At 33.7% G+C, this 14,637-nt stretch overlaps 2 protein-coding genes across 2 annotated transcripts; both read right to left on the bottom strand.

The window, feature by feature from the left end:
• Nucleotides 1-2,738: 2,738 nt before the first annotated feature.
• LOC123655499 (KIF-binding protein-like) lies at nucleotides 2,739-5,960 on the bottom strand. The gene is made up of 2 exons (XM_045591276.1): nucleotides 4,836-5,960; nucleotides 2,739-3,929 (listed from the first exon to the last, which is right to left on the bottom strand). The coding sequence occupies exons 1-2, from the start codon at nucleotides 5,797-5,799 to the stop codon at nucleotides 3,100-3,102; spliced, it is 1,794 nt and encodes a 597-aa protein (XP_045447232.1). The 5' UTR covers nucleotides 5,800-5,960; the 3' UTR covers nucleotides 2,739-3,099.
• A 6,060-nt stretch (nucleotides 5,961-12,020) lies between these two features.
• On the bottom strand, nucleotides 12,021-13,208 carry LOC123655976 (mesoderm induction early response protein 1). The gene has a single exon (XM_045591707.1). It carries the CDS (start codon nucleotides 13,206-13,208, stop codon nucleotides 12,021-12,023), a length of 1,188 nt encoding a protein of 395 aa, XP_045447663.1.
• Between the last annotated feature and the right edge of the window lie 1,429 nt (nucleotides 13,209-14,637).

Below are 14,637 nucleotides of genomic sequence, written 5' to 3'. Positions count from 1 at the left end.
AGATTGTCGACATGTGGGGTGTGGGGTCCGCTGAAATAATCCCTATCGTAATATCTGCCAACGGTTTGATCCCGGTTAGCCTCGCTCACCATCTGAGGCAACTGGGGATCCGGGACGGTTCGCTCGCAGCCAGGATGCAGAAGGCGGTGTTACTTGACTCGGCTAGGATTGTCCGCCGGTTTCTCAGCCTACAGCCCTAACCCCCGGCCGTTTGATCTCCCTGCCGGGGCGTATTCCTCCACCCGCTTATATTTATATATGTAAGTATAAGTAAATTTACTATATTATTTATATAAGTAGTTATTATAATATATGTATCTATTATGTATTGGGCGGGCGGAGTGACATTCAGTGAAATAATAATAATAATAATAATAATAATACTCTCTTGTAGCTCATTAAAAGAAAACTATATAAAAACATAAAATGAAAGATGTACTAAGGCGGTCTTATCGTAGAAAGAGCGATCTCTTCCAGACAACCTTTGGGTATGAAACGCGACACAGAAATTATGTTATATTTATTTTATTTTTGTTTATATGTATATTTGTATTTTATCATTTCACTTAACTTTTATATTCGATTTAAATTTATGGACTATACTTTATTAGTCTATGGTAGAATATAATTATATATTATAATTTTATTCTTCTTTTTATTTATGTATGTATCCTCTATAAGTATTAGAAGGCAGACAGGCATACAAGTTTATTATATAACTACACCACCTACCCAATTTAGATAGTTAGTTTCCTTATTATGTTACTATTGTCTGGAAGAAATGGCTAATTAGCCATAAGTCCGCCCATTGTATTTTATGCTGTAATTTATGCAAAGCATGACGACAATAGAGATAAATGCTTGATCAGCAGAATAGAAGAACTCGCATTGTTTCACGCTTTGGAATCGTTTAGTCATGAGAAAGTCGTTTTTTAAATTAGAGGGTCATTCAGACAACCAGAGCGTGCAATTCTGTCGCTGTCTTGTTTGTTCAGTCGTGTTCATTAGTAATTTTAAATTATTATAATTAAATAGTTTTTTGTGCTGTGTGGCTACGGCACTAAAGAATTTAGCCACCCCCTCTCTTCCCGTGGGTGTCGTAAGAGGCGACTAAGGGATAACAAGGTTCCACAACCATCTTGGAACTTAAGAAGCCGACCGATGGCGGGATAACCATCCAACTGCTGGCTTTGAAATACACAGGCCGAAGACGGGCAGCAGCGTCTTCGACGCGACCAAGCCAGTACTGCGGTCACCAACCCGCCTGCCCAGCGTGGTGACTATGGGCAAAACACATGAGTTCACGTTATTTTTGGCGTAAACTTGTGGAGGCCTATGTCCAGCAGTGGACTGTATAAGCTGATGATGTAATGATGAAAAAGTATTTAAAGTCGTTTCAAGAATCAAGAGATTTTTATTATTATTTAAGAATTATAAACATCTTAAGGTCTTGAAACTGTTAATAACTCTAAATATTAAGTCATAGTTTTTAAACGTTACAAAAAAGGCAAAATTTTGAAGAGGAAGGTTTTTTGAAAGCAAGGTTTTCCGTAGGTACGTAGCTGCCTTATGTTTTTTTCATATTATTTTTTAAGAAAAAACTTTATATCGAGAATATTACGCTATTGTATACAGCAAACATTCTAGTAAAGTAGTGATTAGAGTTCCAGTAATGGGAAACAGTTGCGGGTATGATTTTCACTCGAGACGGATATTCGTAGTTGTAATAGGTATGAGATTCTAAGTGCTTGTTCTTGGGGTCTTCCCAATATTCCTCAAAGCTAGTTATTTTTTGTTAGGGAAGCTATCCCCCAGTTCTTAGGAAGTAACGTACTTAGTAATTTATAGTTCAACCATTTCTCCTCATAATAAATATGTATATTTATTTTCATATGACTTGGTTGGAAAACAAGCAATGGTAAGCGAATACTGTAGGCTATAGAAGCCTGCAACACCAAGAAGCGATAAGCAAATTGCCGCATTTTCGACCCTACCGCATAAACACTTCCATGCACAGTTGCAGCGAAACTGAGTAGTATATACTACCATATTGAGAAACCTTCTATCGTAGTAAGATAAATACTAAAAAAATCAAAATATTTTTTTCTGACGGATTAAAATTGATTTTATAGCTCTAAAACTAGTTTTATTCTGGTTCTATTAGAATATGTTCCTGCAATGAATAAGGATAAGGGATAATCTCATTACTTAAACAATCGACTGTTTTTTTTTTGTGTACATAAATTCTGATGTAATGCGATTTTCTTTTGGAGTTTACTTCCATATAGGTCCTCATATTTTTTTCATACCCCACGGTATGAAAAAAATGAGGCGTAAAATCTACTGAACTAATGACCTCGTTACATTTTTGTCAACGCCATCTATCGTAACCCTTTTGGGTTATTTGGTTCTTTTATTTACCATTTAATATGCTATAATTATATTTTTTTCTTAGACTAGTAAGCCTTTTTTGTGCCTATTTAGACAGCCGATCTGAAGGAGCTCCTGTCGTGCGTCGGACCTAACACGCACTTTTTGTTTGTTCTATTGTTATTGTTACTTATGTCTCTATAAAGCAATATCGTAAATGGACATAATTTCATTGCATTGTAAAAAAATAAAGAATTTGCAACAACGTGCTTTGGCGACTTCTAGGTCAAAAGTTTAGGGAATATTGAAAAATATTTATTCTGATTGTAGATGGAATTTGAAGATTTGTGGTGAATAAAATACACAAGAACGAGTAAGATTTTATTCATATTTCCAACATAAATAAAAACATTGTATAAATTAAGCAACTACATGTGAGAGCCATTTTGGTAAATTTTATGATGTAGGTAGGTACCTAAAATTAAATATTTTATCTATGAAAAAAGTCTACAGAATACACTCGGTTCTATAAGGTTTTGTATTTTTATATTAAAGGATGTTAATAAATTTAGCTCCCGATTTTTTTTTTATTTGATGCAATAATGTTTAAGCCTTTCTAATATGTGCAGGACATGACATGTTTTTTTTTTCGTAAAATATCAAAAACAATGATCTTCTTTAATAAAACAGATCATTTGATTCTAATGTTATACAGCCTTTATGAAGTGCCTATCCTCCAACTAGCTCATTTTCTAGCTTTTTAATCTTCAGTGGCAAAATATTTACCATTTCTTGACACAAACTATATTCTTCCTTCATCATTTTCGCTGCATCTTTGTCATACTTACAAATATCAACAACTGCTTGATACGAATCATAGCTCTTCTTGACATGTACCAGTTGTATATTTTTATCAACGGCAATTCTTTTCATACTATTCCTACCAATAAAAGCATAAGCACTGATAACAGGTCTGATGAGATCAAAATCTAGTTTAAAAGGCATTTTACCATTTTTATCTTTGACTGAATTCAAAAAGTGATCGTAATTTTCGATACTTTTTTCACACAACATGTTAATCTTCTTTAAATGATGTGGTGACGGTTTTTCCTTTGTCTTATTTAGTTTATCCAATTTGATATTCAATATTTCTGAATAGACTTCCCCTAATTCGTACCAAAGTTGGCGACAATATTGAAGGTAGTATGTTGGATTTATTTCTTTTATTAAATCTTCGAGCATATCAACCCTTCTTTTATGCATTTTGGACCTTCTTTCGTCATCTTCTTCAAAGAAAGCAAGGTATGAGTATGACTGAGAGCTATCTTGCACTAACTCTATATAATCTGAAGCTAATGTATCTAACTTATAATACTCTTTTGCCTTATTCAACCAACTCTGACAACTTAAGAACACTTCTCTAGCGTCTTGGTAAGTGAGTAGAAATTGGTCTCCGATTTTCTTTTCATATTTACTAACATCTAGATCAGAGAATATTAATTTTTTAATATCACCACCACAAATATTTTCATTGTCTTCCAATTCTAGGTTAGACATATCTGAAACAGGATATGGTACAATATCATTATTTATTCATATTATCATTAATTCTATGATTTTTAATTATAAGTAATTCATTACAGCAGCCTTTCGCAGTACACTACTGGACATAGGCCTTCACAAGTGTGTTTTGCCCATAGTCACTACGCTGGGCAGGCGGGTTGGTGACTGCAGGGCTGGCTTTGTCGCACCGAAGACACTGCTGCCTGTCTTCAGCCTGTGTATTTCAAAGCTAGCAGTTGGATGGTTATCCCGCCATCGGTTGGCCTTTTAAGTTCCAAGGTAGTAGTGGAACTGTGTTATCCCTTAGTCAACTCTTACGACACCCAGGGGAAGAGAGGGGGTGGCTATATTCTTTGATGTCGTAACCACATAGAATTTTAATTATAATTGTTATAATGCAATTTTATTGTGTGTATAATTTACACAAATAAACTTAAGTAAATTTTGTTTAGTCATAATTATGATTTATATGGAAGGCACATTAATGGGACTTTTAAAGGCTCTTCAACTTAGTAAAATAAGGCGATGTACTTTAACAGTATCGTACAGACTTAGACTATAGTTATTTTCGAAATACCTACGTAAATTCCCATTAAAAAAAAAAGTGTATCTAACTGAACCTTTGTTTGCTTTGAACCTTTGTTGTGAAAAAATAAAAACAAATAAAAGAATGTTTTCACATTAGTTATTATTATATATTTATTTTGTTCAGTTAGTTTTTTACAAATAATTACATATGTAATGAAGGTATAGACTAAAAATCCTACATATTAATAATAACTGGTTTAGTAGTTTTTGCATGAAAAATTACAAAATTACGCATCTATTCATAAATCCACCCTTATAAACTTTCATATTTATAATATTCGAACAAAATAAATTCTATTTAAAATAAGATATACCTGTAATTGCATCACTGATCTCCTCTCCATCATTCATTAACCTTGCTTTAGATGCTGTCATTAGTAACAGACAATATTTCGCCCAGCATCTCGCAACGTCAGCCGATCTATGCTTAAAAACTTCTTTTTTTGCCAGAAAACTGTCATCCGCACTTTCAGACTCCATCAATTTAGCTTCATACTGTTCTAGAATAGCTGATGCTGCAGCAAGATGATGTCTTGATTGGAAAAAACCGTTTTGCTCAGCGAAAAATTGAGATAATGTTGCAGAATTCAACGACCACTCAATCGGCTCGTAATCAGAATACTGCAACTGTCTCCTTAGTGTAACATGACAATATATTGCAGACTTTAAATTTTCTTTCAATGATCCGTATACTTGTGCTAAATAGTATAATGTTAATGTGTGAGCTTTTTCTAGAAACATGAAATCGCCAGTTATAGTTTCACCTGTATTGCTTATTATCTGTTCGATAGGTAAAGGCATTTGTAAAGTGCATTTGAAATCTTCGTAAAGCGTTTTCGCTTTCAGTAAATACGATTTTGCTTTTTCTGGCTCGTCTCTGTTAGACCACAAGATGCCGAGGTTATTTTGAACATTTATTAGAGTTGTTACGGTTTCAGGCTTTAAGGCATTCGGTATCAAAAGGTCTTCCGCGTCTATCAATACTTTTTCACTAGCAGATAGCTCCTCTGTCTCCATGTCTATAATTCCGATGTTCAAAAGTACCACTCCTAACATCGCATCGAGTTTTATTTTATCCAAATTAGTATCAGATTCAGACACGTTTTTCAATGTGTCGTGCATAGTATTTAGGATATCTCTGGCCTTGTATTTTGATAAGTATGGCTCATTTTCTGGATCATTTTTACTGACCTCATCCAATAGCTTACGAACCTTACCATAATTTTCTTTATAATCGTTAATAAACTCTTTTGCAGACATGTCTGCAGTAACTGTCATATTCTTTGTAAAAAAAACTTTTAAAGTGTACTCGCTGATTTTAAATATATATAAACTAACGAAAATTACTAAATCATTTATAATACTTAAACAAAAATATTTTCATTCAAATTCAATTGTTTCTTGTGAGATATTGAAACTTAGTTTTGTCAATTTGACTCAAGTGCACTGTCACCAAATGACACTTTATTTCGCCAATGTCATGTAGGGTGGAGTGTGAACGATGAATATTTCTACGTGCTGTCAAGAATCCAAACTCAATTAAATTATACATTTTATATTTATATAGTGTAAATTCAATTGTTCATTTTGTTCTACAACTACAAACACATAACGTGTTAATAATATGTGTATTATATATATGTAGTAGGTACCATATGATATTATTTTACAGAAGTGTATGGTTTGTTTTTACATACTACAAAGGTGATAAAAAAGTGTACGGTCCGGCCGGATCCCATCAAAAGCCTTTTAGAAATCATTGTTCTAGCCACTTTACTCACCATAAGAACACAACTCTACTTGAGAGCAGTGTCATTTAGGTATATTATTGTAAGGTTGAGGTACTTCTAAAGTACCCATCTCTTCCCGTGGGTGTCGTAAGAGGCGACTAAGGGATAACACAGTTCCACTACCACCTTGGAACTTAAAAAGCCGACTGATTGCGGAATAAACATCTAACTGCTGGTTTTGAAATACACAGGCCGAAGATGGGCAGCGTCTTCGGTGCGACAAAGCCAGCCCTGCGGTCACCAACCCGTCTGCCTGTGGTGACTATGGGCAATACACGTGAGTTCAGGCCATTTTTTGCGTAAACTTGTGGAAGCCTATGTCCAGCAGTGGACTGTGATAGGCTGCAATGAATTAAATGAGTGAATGAGGTACTTCCCCATTGGGGTGCTTCAGCAGCTTCTGAGGAGAAAATTGCTGCGCCCTATCTCAATGAAAATTAAATGTCCATATAGGGTCATGCAAGTATAACATAACTCAAATTTTGAAGTTTTGTGTGACTTAAGTTTTTCAGATGACGGTTTGTCTGGGGTACACAAATCTACCAATAATTCGTAGCACTCTAATCCGACTACGGTGAATAGCGTTGGTACTTTTAGCTCACTCGCTATCTTATTAACAATAAAATACTGTTCTAGACACTCCACATATAACCGCCAATTGTCCGACCGCAGATTAAATTCTGCGATTTTACCGATTGACATTTTTATATTATAATATAATTATATTATAATAAAATTATATTATGTGCTGTGTGGCTACGGCACTAAAGAATTTAGCCACCCCCTCTCTTCCCGTGGGTGTCGTAAGAGGCGACTAAGGGATAACAATTCCACAACCACCTTGGAACTTAAGAAGCCGACCGATGGCGGGATAACCATCCAACTGCTGGCTTTGAAATACACAGGCCGAAGACGGGCAGCAGCGTCTTCGGTGCGACAAAGCCAGTACTGCGGTCACCAACCCGCCTGCCCAGCGTGGTGACTATGGGCAAAACACATGAGTTCACGTTATTTTTGGCGTAAACTTGTGGAGGCCTATGTCCAGCAGTGGACTGTATAGGCTGTAATGATGATGATGATGATTTTTATATTATAACACTAATAATAATTTTATAAGATGCGTAAGTCCACTCGTCGCCACTGAGAAATATCTAGCCGTACTATATTAATTAACTGGGGCAAAGGAAACACACGTAAGCACTTGACCGTTTATTCGCACTCACAAAACAAGTTCTAAATACCCTCCGATTTAAACACATAGAAATAATGTTTCTACCGTGAAAACTACATATATTACAGTTTGACCCTCTGACCCTTAACGTCCCACTCCAAGCGCTCCGTAACACGTAAGTGACTATTTTTACGTTAAAGTACGTTTCTCAAAGTACCGGAAAGTCGGTAAGACACCTTTATTATTATTTTAATTAACATTTGCTAAGTTACAGGCCTAGCGTTTAGCAACGAGAGAAATTGATGGGCTGCCATATTCTCTGCTGAAAATTCCAAATAAAAAACGATGATTTGTATAGGAAGTTATTGTAAACTATTGTGTGTTTGAATTGGCATTCTATAATTTTCATATAATTTTTACCTGGATCCAGTTAGCCCAGATAGCTTAATTTGATAGCAAACGAAAAAACCAACTTCAATTACATCGACAAGTAATACAACGTATAGAACTATAGATGACAAAAATTAAAAACGCATTACGATTTTCTAAGATTCCCCTCGATTTCTCTGGAATGCCATGATCAGATCGTGGTTTCCTTACCATGGTCTTGGGATATCTTCTTTCCAACAAGAAAAAAAAACAACAAAATTGGTTCATTAATGACGAAGTTATCCGCGAACACACAAAAAATATTTACGGTCGAATTGACAAACCTTCTCCTTTTTTGAAGTCGGTTAAAAAGCCCATTAGGCCAAAGCATATTAGGCAGCTCAGTGTGATTTTTATTAAGTAAAACATCACAATAATCGTCAAAACTCCAGCAACGTGTCGGAGCCGAGACGCACACTTTTAACCTACTTTGATAAAGGAGGAGATTCTAAGTTCGACTGTATTTTTAACCGACTTCCAAAAAAGAAGGAGGTTCTCAATTCGACTGTATTTTTTTTTTTTTTTTTTTATGTATGTTACATCAGAACTTTTGACCGGGTAGACCGATTTCGACGAATTTTGTTTTAATCGAAAGGTGGTGTGTGCCAATTGGTCCCATTTAAATTTATTTGAGATCTAACAACTACTTTTCGAGTTATATCTAATAATGCGTTTTTACTTGACGTTTTTTTCGTCGACCTACGTTGTATTATACCGCATAACTTTCTACTGGATGTACCGATTTTGATAATTCTTTTTTTGTTGGAAAGGGGATATCCCTAGTTTGGTACCGTGATAAGGAAACCAGGATCTGATGATGGGATCCCAGATAAATCGAGGGAAACTCTCGAAAATCCGTAATAACTTTTTACCGGGTGTACCGATTTTGATAATTTTTAATTTAATCGAAAGCTGATGTTTATCATGTGGTCACATATAAATTTTATCGAGATCTGATATCTACTTTTTGAGTAATCTTTGATAACGCGTAGTTACTTGACTATTTTTTCGTCGATCTACGTTGTATTACTCTTCGATGTAATTGAAGTCGGTTTTTTTTTCGTTTGCGAGCAAACACAATTATTATTAAAGTAAAACTTCTTTACGCAAGCTTGACTTGGGGAATAAGCTGGTGAATGCGTGACGAGAGTGTTACAAAAGGTGTGGTCAGGTGAGGCGAACGGAAGTTGAGAGGGAGATATAATTTAGTGAAGATATAAAGAGAGAGAGTTACGTTTCGTAAGTTTTACTTCAGTCGTGTGGTCTAAAGCTATGGGTATGGTTTTAAGCATATTTGTGACGCACATTTCTTACACTAATTAAAATAAGTAGTAAATAACATTATAAGTCAAGTCTGTAATTATAGATTGTTTTTTTACTATAATTACTTTCTTACTCTGCATCAAAATCGACAAATTATTATCTTATCAATATACAAATTCTTCTTTTTCAAGTACCTACCTACTAAATGTATCTGATAAAGTAGGCAAACAGTATAAACTTAATTTTCGAGACTAATAGATAAGTACCTACTTCTCTTTAATTAAAAAAAAAAAATTGTGTAACTAGCGGAACGCAAACGTTGTCTTACCTGGAACAGCAGCTTCTCGTAAAAATTATATTTAACATTTAACATTAAAATGTTAATTTTGTTATTACATTATTACTTCTAACAAATCTACGGTTGAATCGTATTTTTTTCATATCTTAATGTACTATGGTCTCTATGTCAAAATTATTTAATAATTCTATTTCTTCTAGGTCTTCTGTGGTGGAAGTAATAGCGTTTTTTGCATTCTATAAAATATGTTAAAGTTTTTGGATATGATAAAAAATATACCTGAACTAATTCTACTTATTTACATAGTAGTAAAAAATTCTTACAACAAACTTAAGTCTTGTTGGTCATAGAAAAATATATTTAAAGGGCATTTTACAAAAAAAATACATTTCGAAGATTTGCACTGTTTATTCTTATTACTAATTTTTACATCATTATTATCTATGTTTTAGAAGTATAAAATTTATAATTATATGTGCAAATATAAAACAAACTGCAGTTTGTACTTATGTGGGCATTTGTATAACCCTTTTAAACAGTCTTAAGATGCATATAAACCAAAAACTAGTTTAAATTACGTTTGATAAAAAACAATCTGTTTCTATTTCAATAAGTATTTGTGTCTGGATAAAAAAATTTCTTGCCACTTCGACGCAAGTTATCACATTCTTCTAGTTATCCAAAATTATGTTTAGTAATAGTATTAAATTCAGAATTTTAGATAGTATAAGTACTTAGAGCTAGCACTTATTTTTTTTTTTCAATCAACATGAATTTAAATACCTCGGGAAAAATTTAATAAGTCTACAAAAAAAGACAAAACTTAAAAGCTAAGGCATAAATGATAGCCCCAAATAGTATTACTTTTCGAAAAGAAATTGAAATTACCTAAACTAAAAAAAAAACTAAGTTATACTTAATATAAAAAAGTAATTCTGCAATTTTAGACAAACTGTTGCAAGGCTTAAAATGAATCATATAGTTTAAAATAATGAATATACATTGTATTACATACCGATTTATAGATTTGTGTATGTATATTTTGAAAAAATAATTTTTACCCAAGTAATTATTCACACTATTTTAATGTAAGATTTATTGCAATTTTTATCATTTTAAAATTTGATATGCATTTAATAGTACATATTTATATATTTTATTACGCATATTAAAATATGTAGCTTTTTAATCGGCATTGTAAGAAGTATATACCATTAATATAAAATATATTGAAGATGTTACATAATGTTAAAGCAAAATTTACACAAACAATTTACTAATTAATTCAAGAATCATTCATTAAATAAGTCAAACATCATAATTACATTAATTCTAAAATAATATTAAAAATCATTAGGTATAGAGCACTAACTAACGTAAAAATACAATGAAAAACCTACAGAAACACTTACCGTGGGGTATCAATTATTGTTTAAAATAAAATATATTTTTTTAATAATAAAACATAATTATTAAAAATTAAATGTAAAATACTGAAAAAAATTAGTAAATTAATGATACACGTATCAAACATGCTCATATTTACACCATTATTTTAAAAATTTCAACCAATATAATAAGACTACTTAACACTACGTAAAAGCTGTTTGCTAAATAAATTCCAATCAAAAGGAAGTATGTGTAACATAACTTACCAAATAGAGAAAGAGGAGGTATTTAACAAACACTATATCTACAGCTCTTCATATTTTTACCTAATTTTTTTTTCTTTCTCAATTGGCTTTATATGTTTTTGTCTTGGACATCCTTCATTTTAAGTGTAGGCTTAATATTGACTGTGTTGTAAAAAAAAGTGAGCCAATGTGACATAGGTCTAAAAAGTTATGCTTTATGTTACGTATTTTATGAACAGTGCCATACATTTTTGTTTAGCTTGTAAGTACTTATGTTAACTTACTTATTATTAATAAATAATAAAATATAGAACTAAAAATATATTCCACTTAAGGAATATTATAATTAAGAAATAAAGTAGTTGAATTATATTGGTTAGAAAGTCAAGCACAAACAGCTAGTATGGTATGCTTAGGCCTGTTACACCATTTGTTGATAAATATGAATAATATGTTATTGATAGACTTTATAGATTATAGGGACGAAGAGTCATTAGAGGTTGTTTCATCTCAACCAATGAAAAAGTAAGTAAATGTGAATGGAAATGATAAGACTGGAGTTTGATAGTGAAAATTAAAAATATTATCAAGATTCAGTGAAACAGGCCTTTCTTTAGGTATTTAAACATCACAGGAATAACATTACTATAATGATATTTATAGCAACATTACATTAACATCACACTAGATACAAAACTTTCATTTCAATGAAGCTACACCATTCCTATATTCACAATTACAAAATATCATTATTTACACTGCTCTAACCATGTGTATAATAAAAATGAGCTTACTATGAAAATTCTTGTTAATACTAAAATGTAATGAATATAGGAATAGTTAGGTTTCTATTACCATATATGTCATAAACAGTGCATTCTACGTGAGTGATGGCATTGCCAAATATACATGTATTAGGAAACTGTATCGGGCTCTGGTTCCTCGGTCGACAAGGTTCGAGGCGGTGTAGTGTGAGTGTTAAGTTGAGAAAAGACCTCTTTTTCACCTAAAGCTAAAGGATCGGGCTGAGTAGCTGGTGAAGGCACGTACACCATCATAGGTGTTGGAGAAACCGGTCTTACAACACTCGTACCAGAAGCTTCTTGCTCTTCCAAGAACCTGTCCATGTAATCAGTATGTCCAGGATGCAGAGTATACTTCTTTTTTTCTAACCGTGTCTTGTTCGCAAATATATCATGTCTTTCTGTCTTCTTCCAAATATAGTAAAATTGTACAAGCTCACCGACCGACCTTGTTCTTACCTTTTGTTGACGTATTAAGTGAAAATCTTTACCATGAACTTTGATGCCATTTTCGAAATTCCTACATTCTTCTTCAGACCACACGCTGGCATGGGCTGGGGTCTGAGCTGAAATTCTCCGTCTCCTCAGTGCTTCTTCAACATTGTGGCCACATTGTTGCAGCAGAAATAAGGCCTCTTCATCATCTCGTAGCTGCTTCCCTTTAGGTACAGCATCAATGCCGGTTCCTGAATTCATAGCACAAATCTTTTTCATATAATCTTCAATAACTTTTTCATCGAGAACACTCGGGTTCCATAGTAACTTATCCTCATTTTCATAGGGCAATGCATCATCATAGCTGCATAATCCTTCTGGTATACCTGCTTGAAAGTCATTACCTACCATAATGGTTTTCTTCCAGTCGTCTTCATCAGGACTGTAGTCATAGTCATCTTCCTCTTCAGAGGGCGGTCTCGAACCAGATCGAAGGACCCGCGGGGCCTCGGGACTAGCGTTATCATTGTATAACTGCTGCAAGGCGGATTCCGGCTTCTCAATCTCCTCAGGAACCACCTCTGGTGGTTGTTCTGGAATAGGTTTATCCATATTTCTATTGTAACCGTATAAAGCAAGTAATTCCTCTAAAGGCATATCACCTTCCCGCTGCAGACTATTTAATTCAGCCTTCGGGTCTTGACGCTCACCTGCCGCCAAAGCTTCTTCTTCGTCTAGGGTTCTCTCGTCGTCGAAATCATTTACCATCATATCAATAGTAGGCTCGAATAGGGATTTGTCATTTCCCACATCCATACTGGCATCGTGCTCGCTTACAGTGGCTACCAGCGCGCACTCTGTCATGACTACCACCAACAGCTATGGTGAAGATGCCTCCAAAACATGACATTTAATCTACGCAACTACATTTACCTCGTATAGTTAATTAATAAAAAACGCGAATTGTGTATGTTCTTTTACATACTAGCCATATAAGAAAGTAAAAATACGAAGAACCAAACAAAAATATTTTGACACGAAACCTACTACCACAGAGTATAGTAATACTTCCTACTACAAACTCGGACTGACGTTTTAAATACAGTGCTGCCAACAGACAAAACTATCTATCCCTGAAGGCTGAAGCTAGGTACAAAAACCACATTCGAAAAACGCAAAGAGCAACACGGAAGGGAGTAAGCCTTAGCGTTTTTTTACCGATACAAAACTGTCCGTCATTTTTGCGGGGGGGTAAAGCACACACACACGTACACTTTATCTAATTTCCACACAAAAATAACCCTCTGTCACCAAAGAGCAACACGGAGGGGAGTCACCATAGCGTTTTTTGCCGATACAAAACTGTCTGTCATATTTTGCGGGAGGAAATCACTGACACGCACACTTTATCTAATTCCCACACAACGCACACTTTATCTAATTCCCACACAAATATAATCGTCTGTCACTACGAAACTCACACATACTAAATTAAAAACACACTTACATTTTTACACACACACATAGATACATTCTGTGTCATTACAGTATAATGACATAGCGCAACTACACTGACAAGTTGCTTACAGCCGTAACAACTGTCAATACGCATTATCGATAAATTCAAGTACTCTGTTAGGGAAATTAGGTTTTTAAAGTGATACAAAGGTAAGGTATTATTATAAAGATGGACTTTATTTATTATGTACTACAATAATTATCATTTAAAAAATGAACTAAATGTTTATATAATTTAAAAAACCAGTGGTAGTTGTATCTATTACTGGTTTTTAAAATGGATTAGTCTTTTATCCGAATACATTTTTGTCGATTTTCTTTTTTCATTAACAAGGAAATGCTTGTGCTGGTATATTTTTCCATTAATAATCTTGCCAGGTCCACACTTGAAAGTCAGAGGTATTGAAATTATTTGAGCAAATGACACTATTTCTTGTGGGTGTCCAGGTTAATCTGTTTTTAAAAGAACATAATCCATATGTCTTAAATTTGGATCTTTAGGAAACCTGCAAAAATTAATATAAAACATTATGGTCGAAGTTTACACCAAGTAATTCTAGTAAAACGTGTTAATACTCGTAAGTATTGTATTATATTTAATTTAATGTAATTTTATTATAAAACTATGTATATTAAAATTAAGCTCGCAATACTATATTATAAATAAATCAGAATCTCAAATATGTCTGTCTTCTCCTTTGCCTTTGCCGTTTTTATCGATAACTATCTACAAACAAATCGGTAATAACACTATCGCTCGGCGACGGCAACTTCT

Source organism: Melitaea cinxia, chromosome 8 (genome assembly GCF_905220565.1).
Source record: "Melitaea cinxia chromosome 8, ilMelCinx1.1, whole genome shotgun sequence".
Lineage (NCBI taxonomy): Eukaryota > Metazoa > Arthropoda > Insecta > Lepidoptera > Nymphalidae > Melitaea > Melitaea cinxia.
The sequence above is the reverse complement of the archived record's forward strand: the minus strand, read 5'-3'. Positions and strand labels throughout refer to the sequence as shown.

Coding starts and splice junctions, on each gene's coding strand:
- LOC123655499 (XM_045591276.1), bottom strand. CDS start 5,799: ATGACAGTTACTGCAGACATGTCTGCAAAAGAGTTTATTAACGATTAT. Junction 3,930..4,835: donor GATCAGTGATGCAATTACAG/GTATATCTTATT, acceptor ATCCTGTTTCAG/ATATGTCTAACCTAGAATTG.
- LOC123655976 (XM_045591707.1), bottom strand. CDS start 13,208: ATGACAGAGTGCGCGCTGGTAGCCACTGTAAGCGAGCACGATGCCAGT.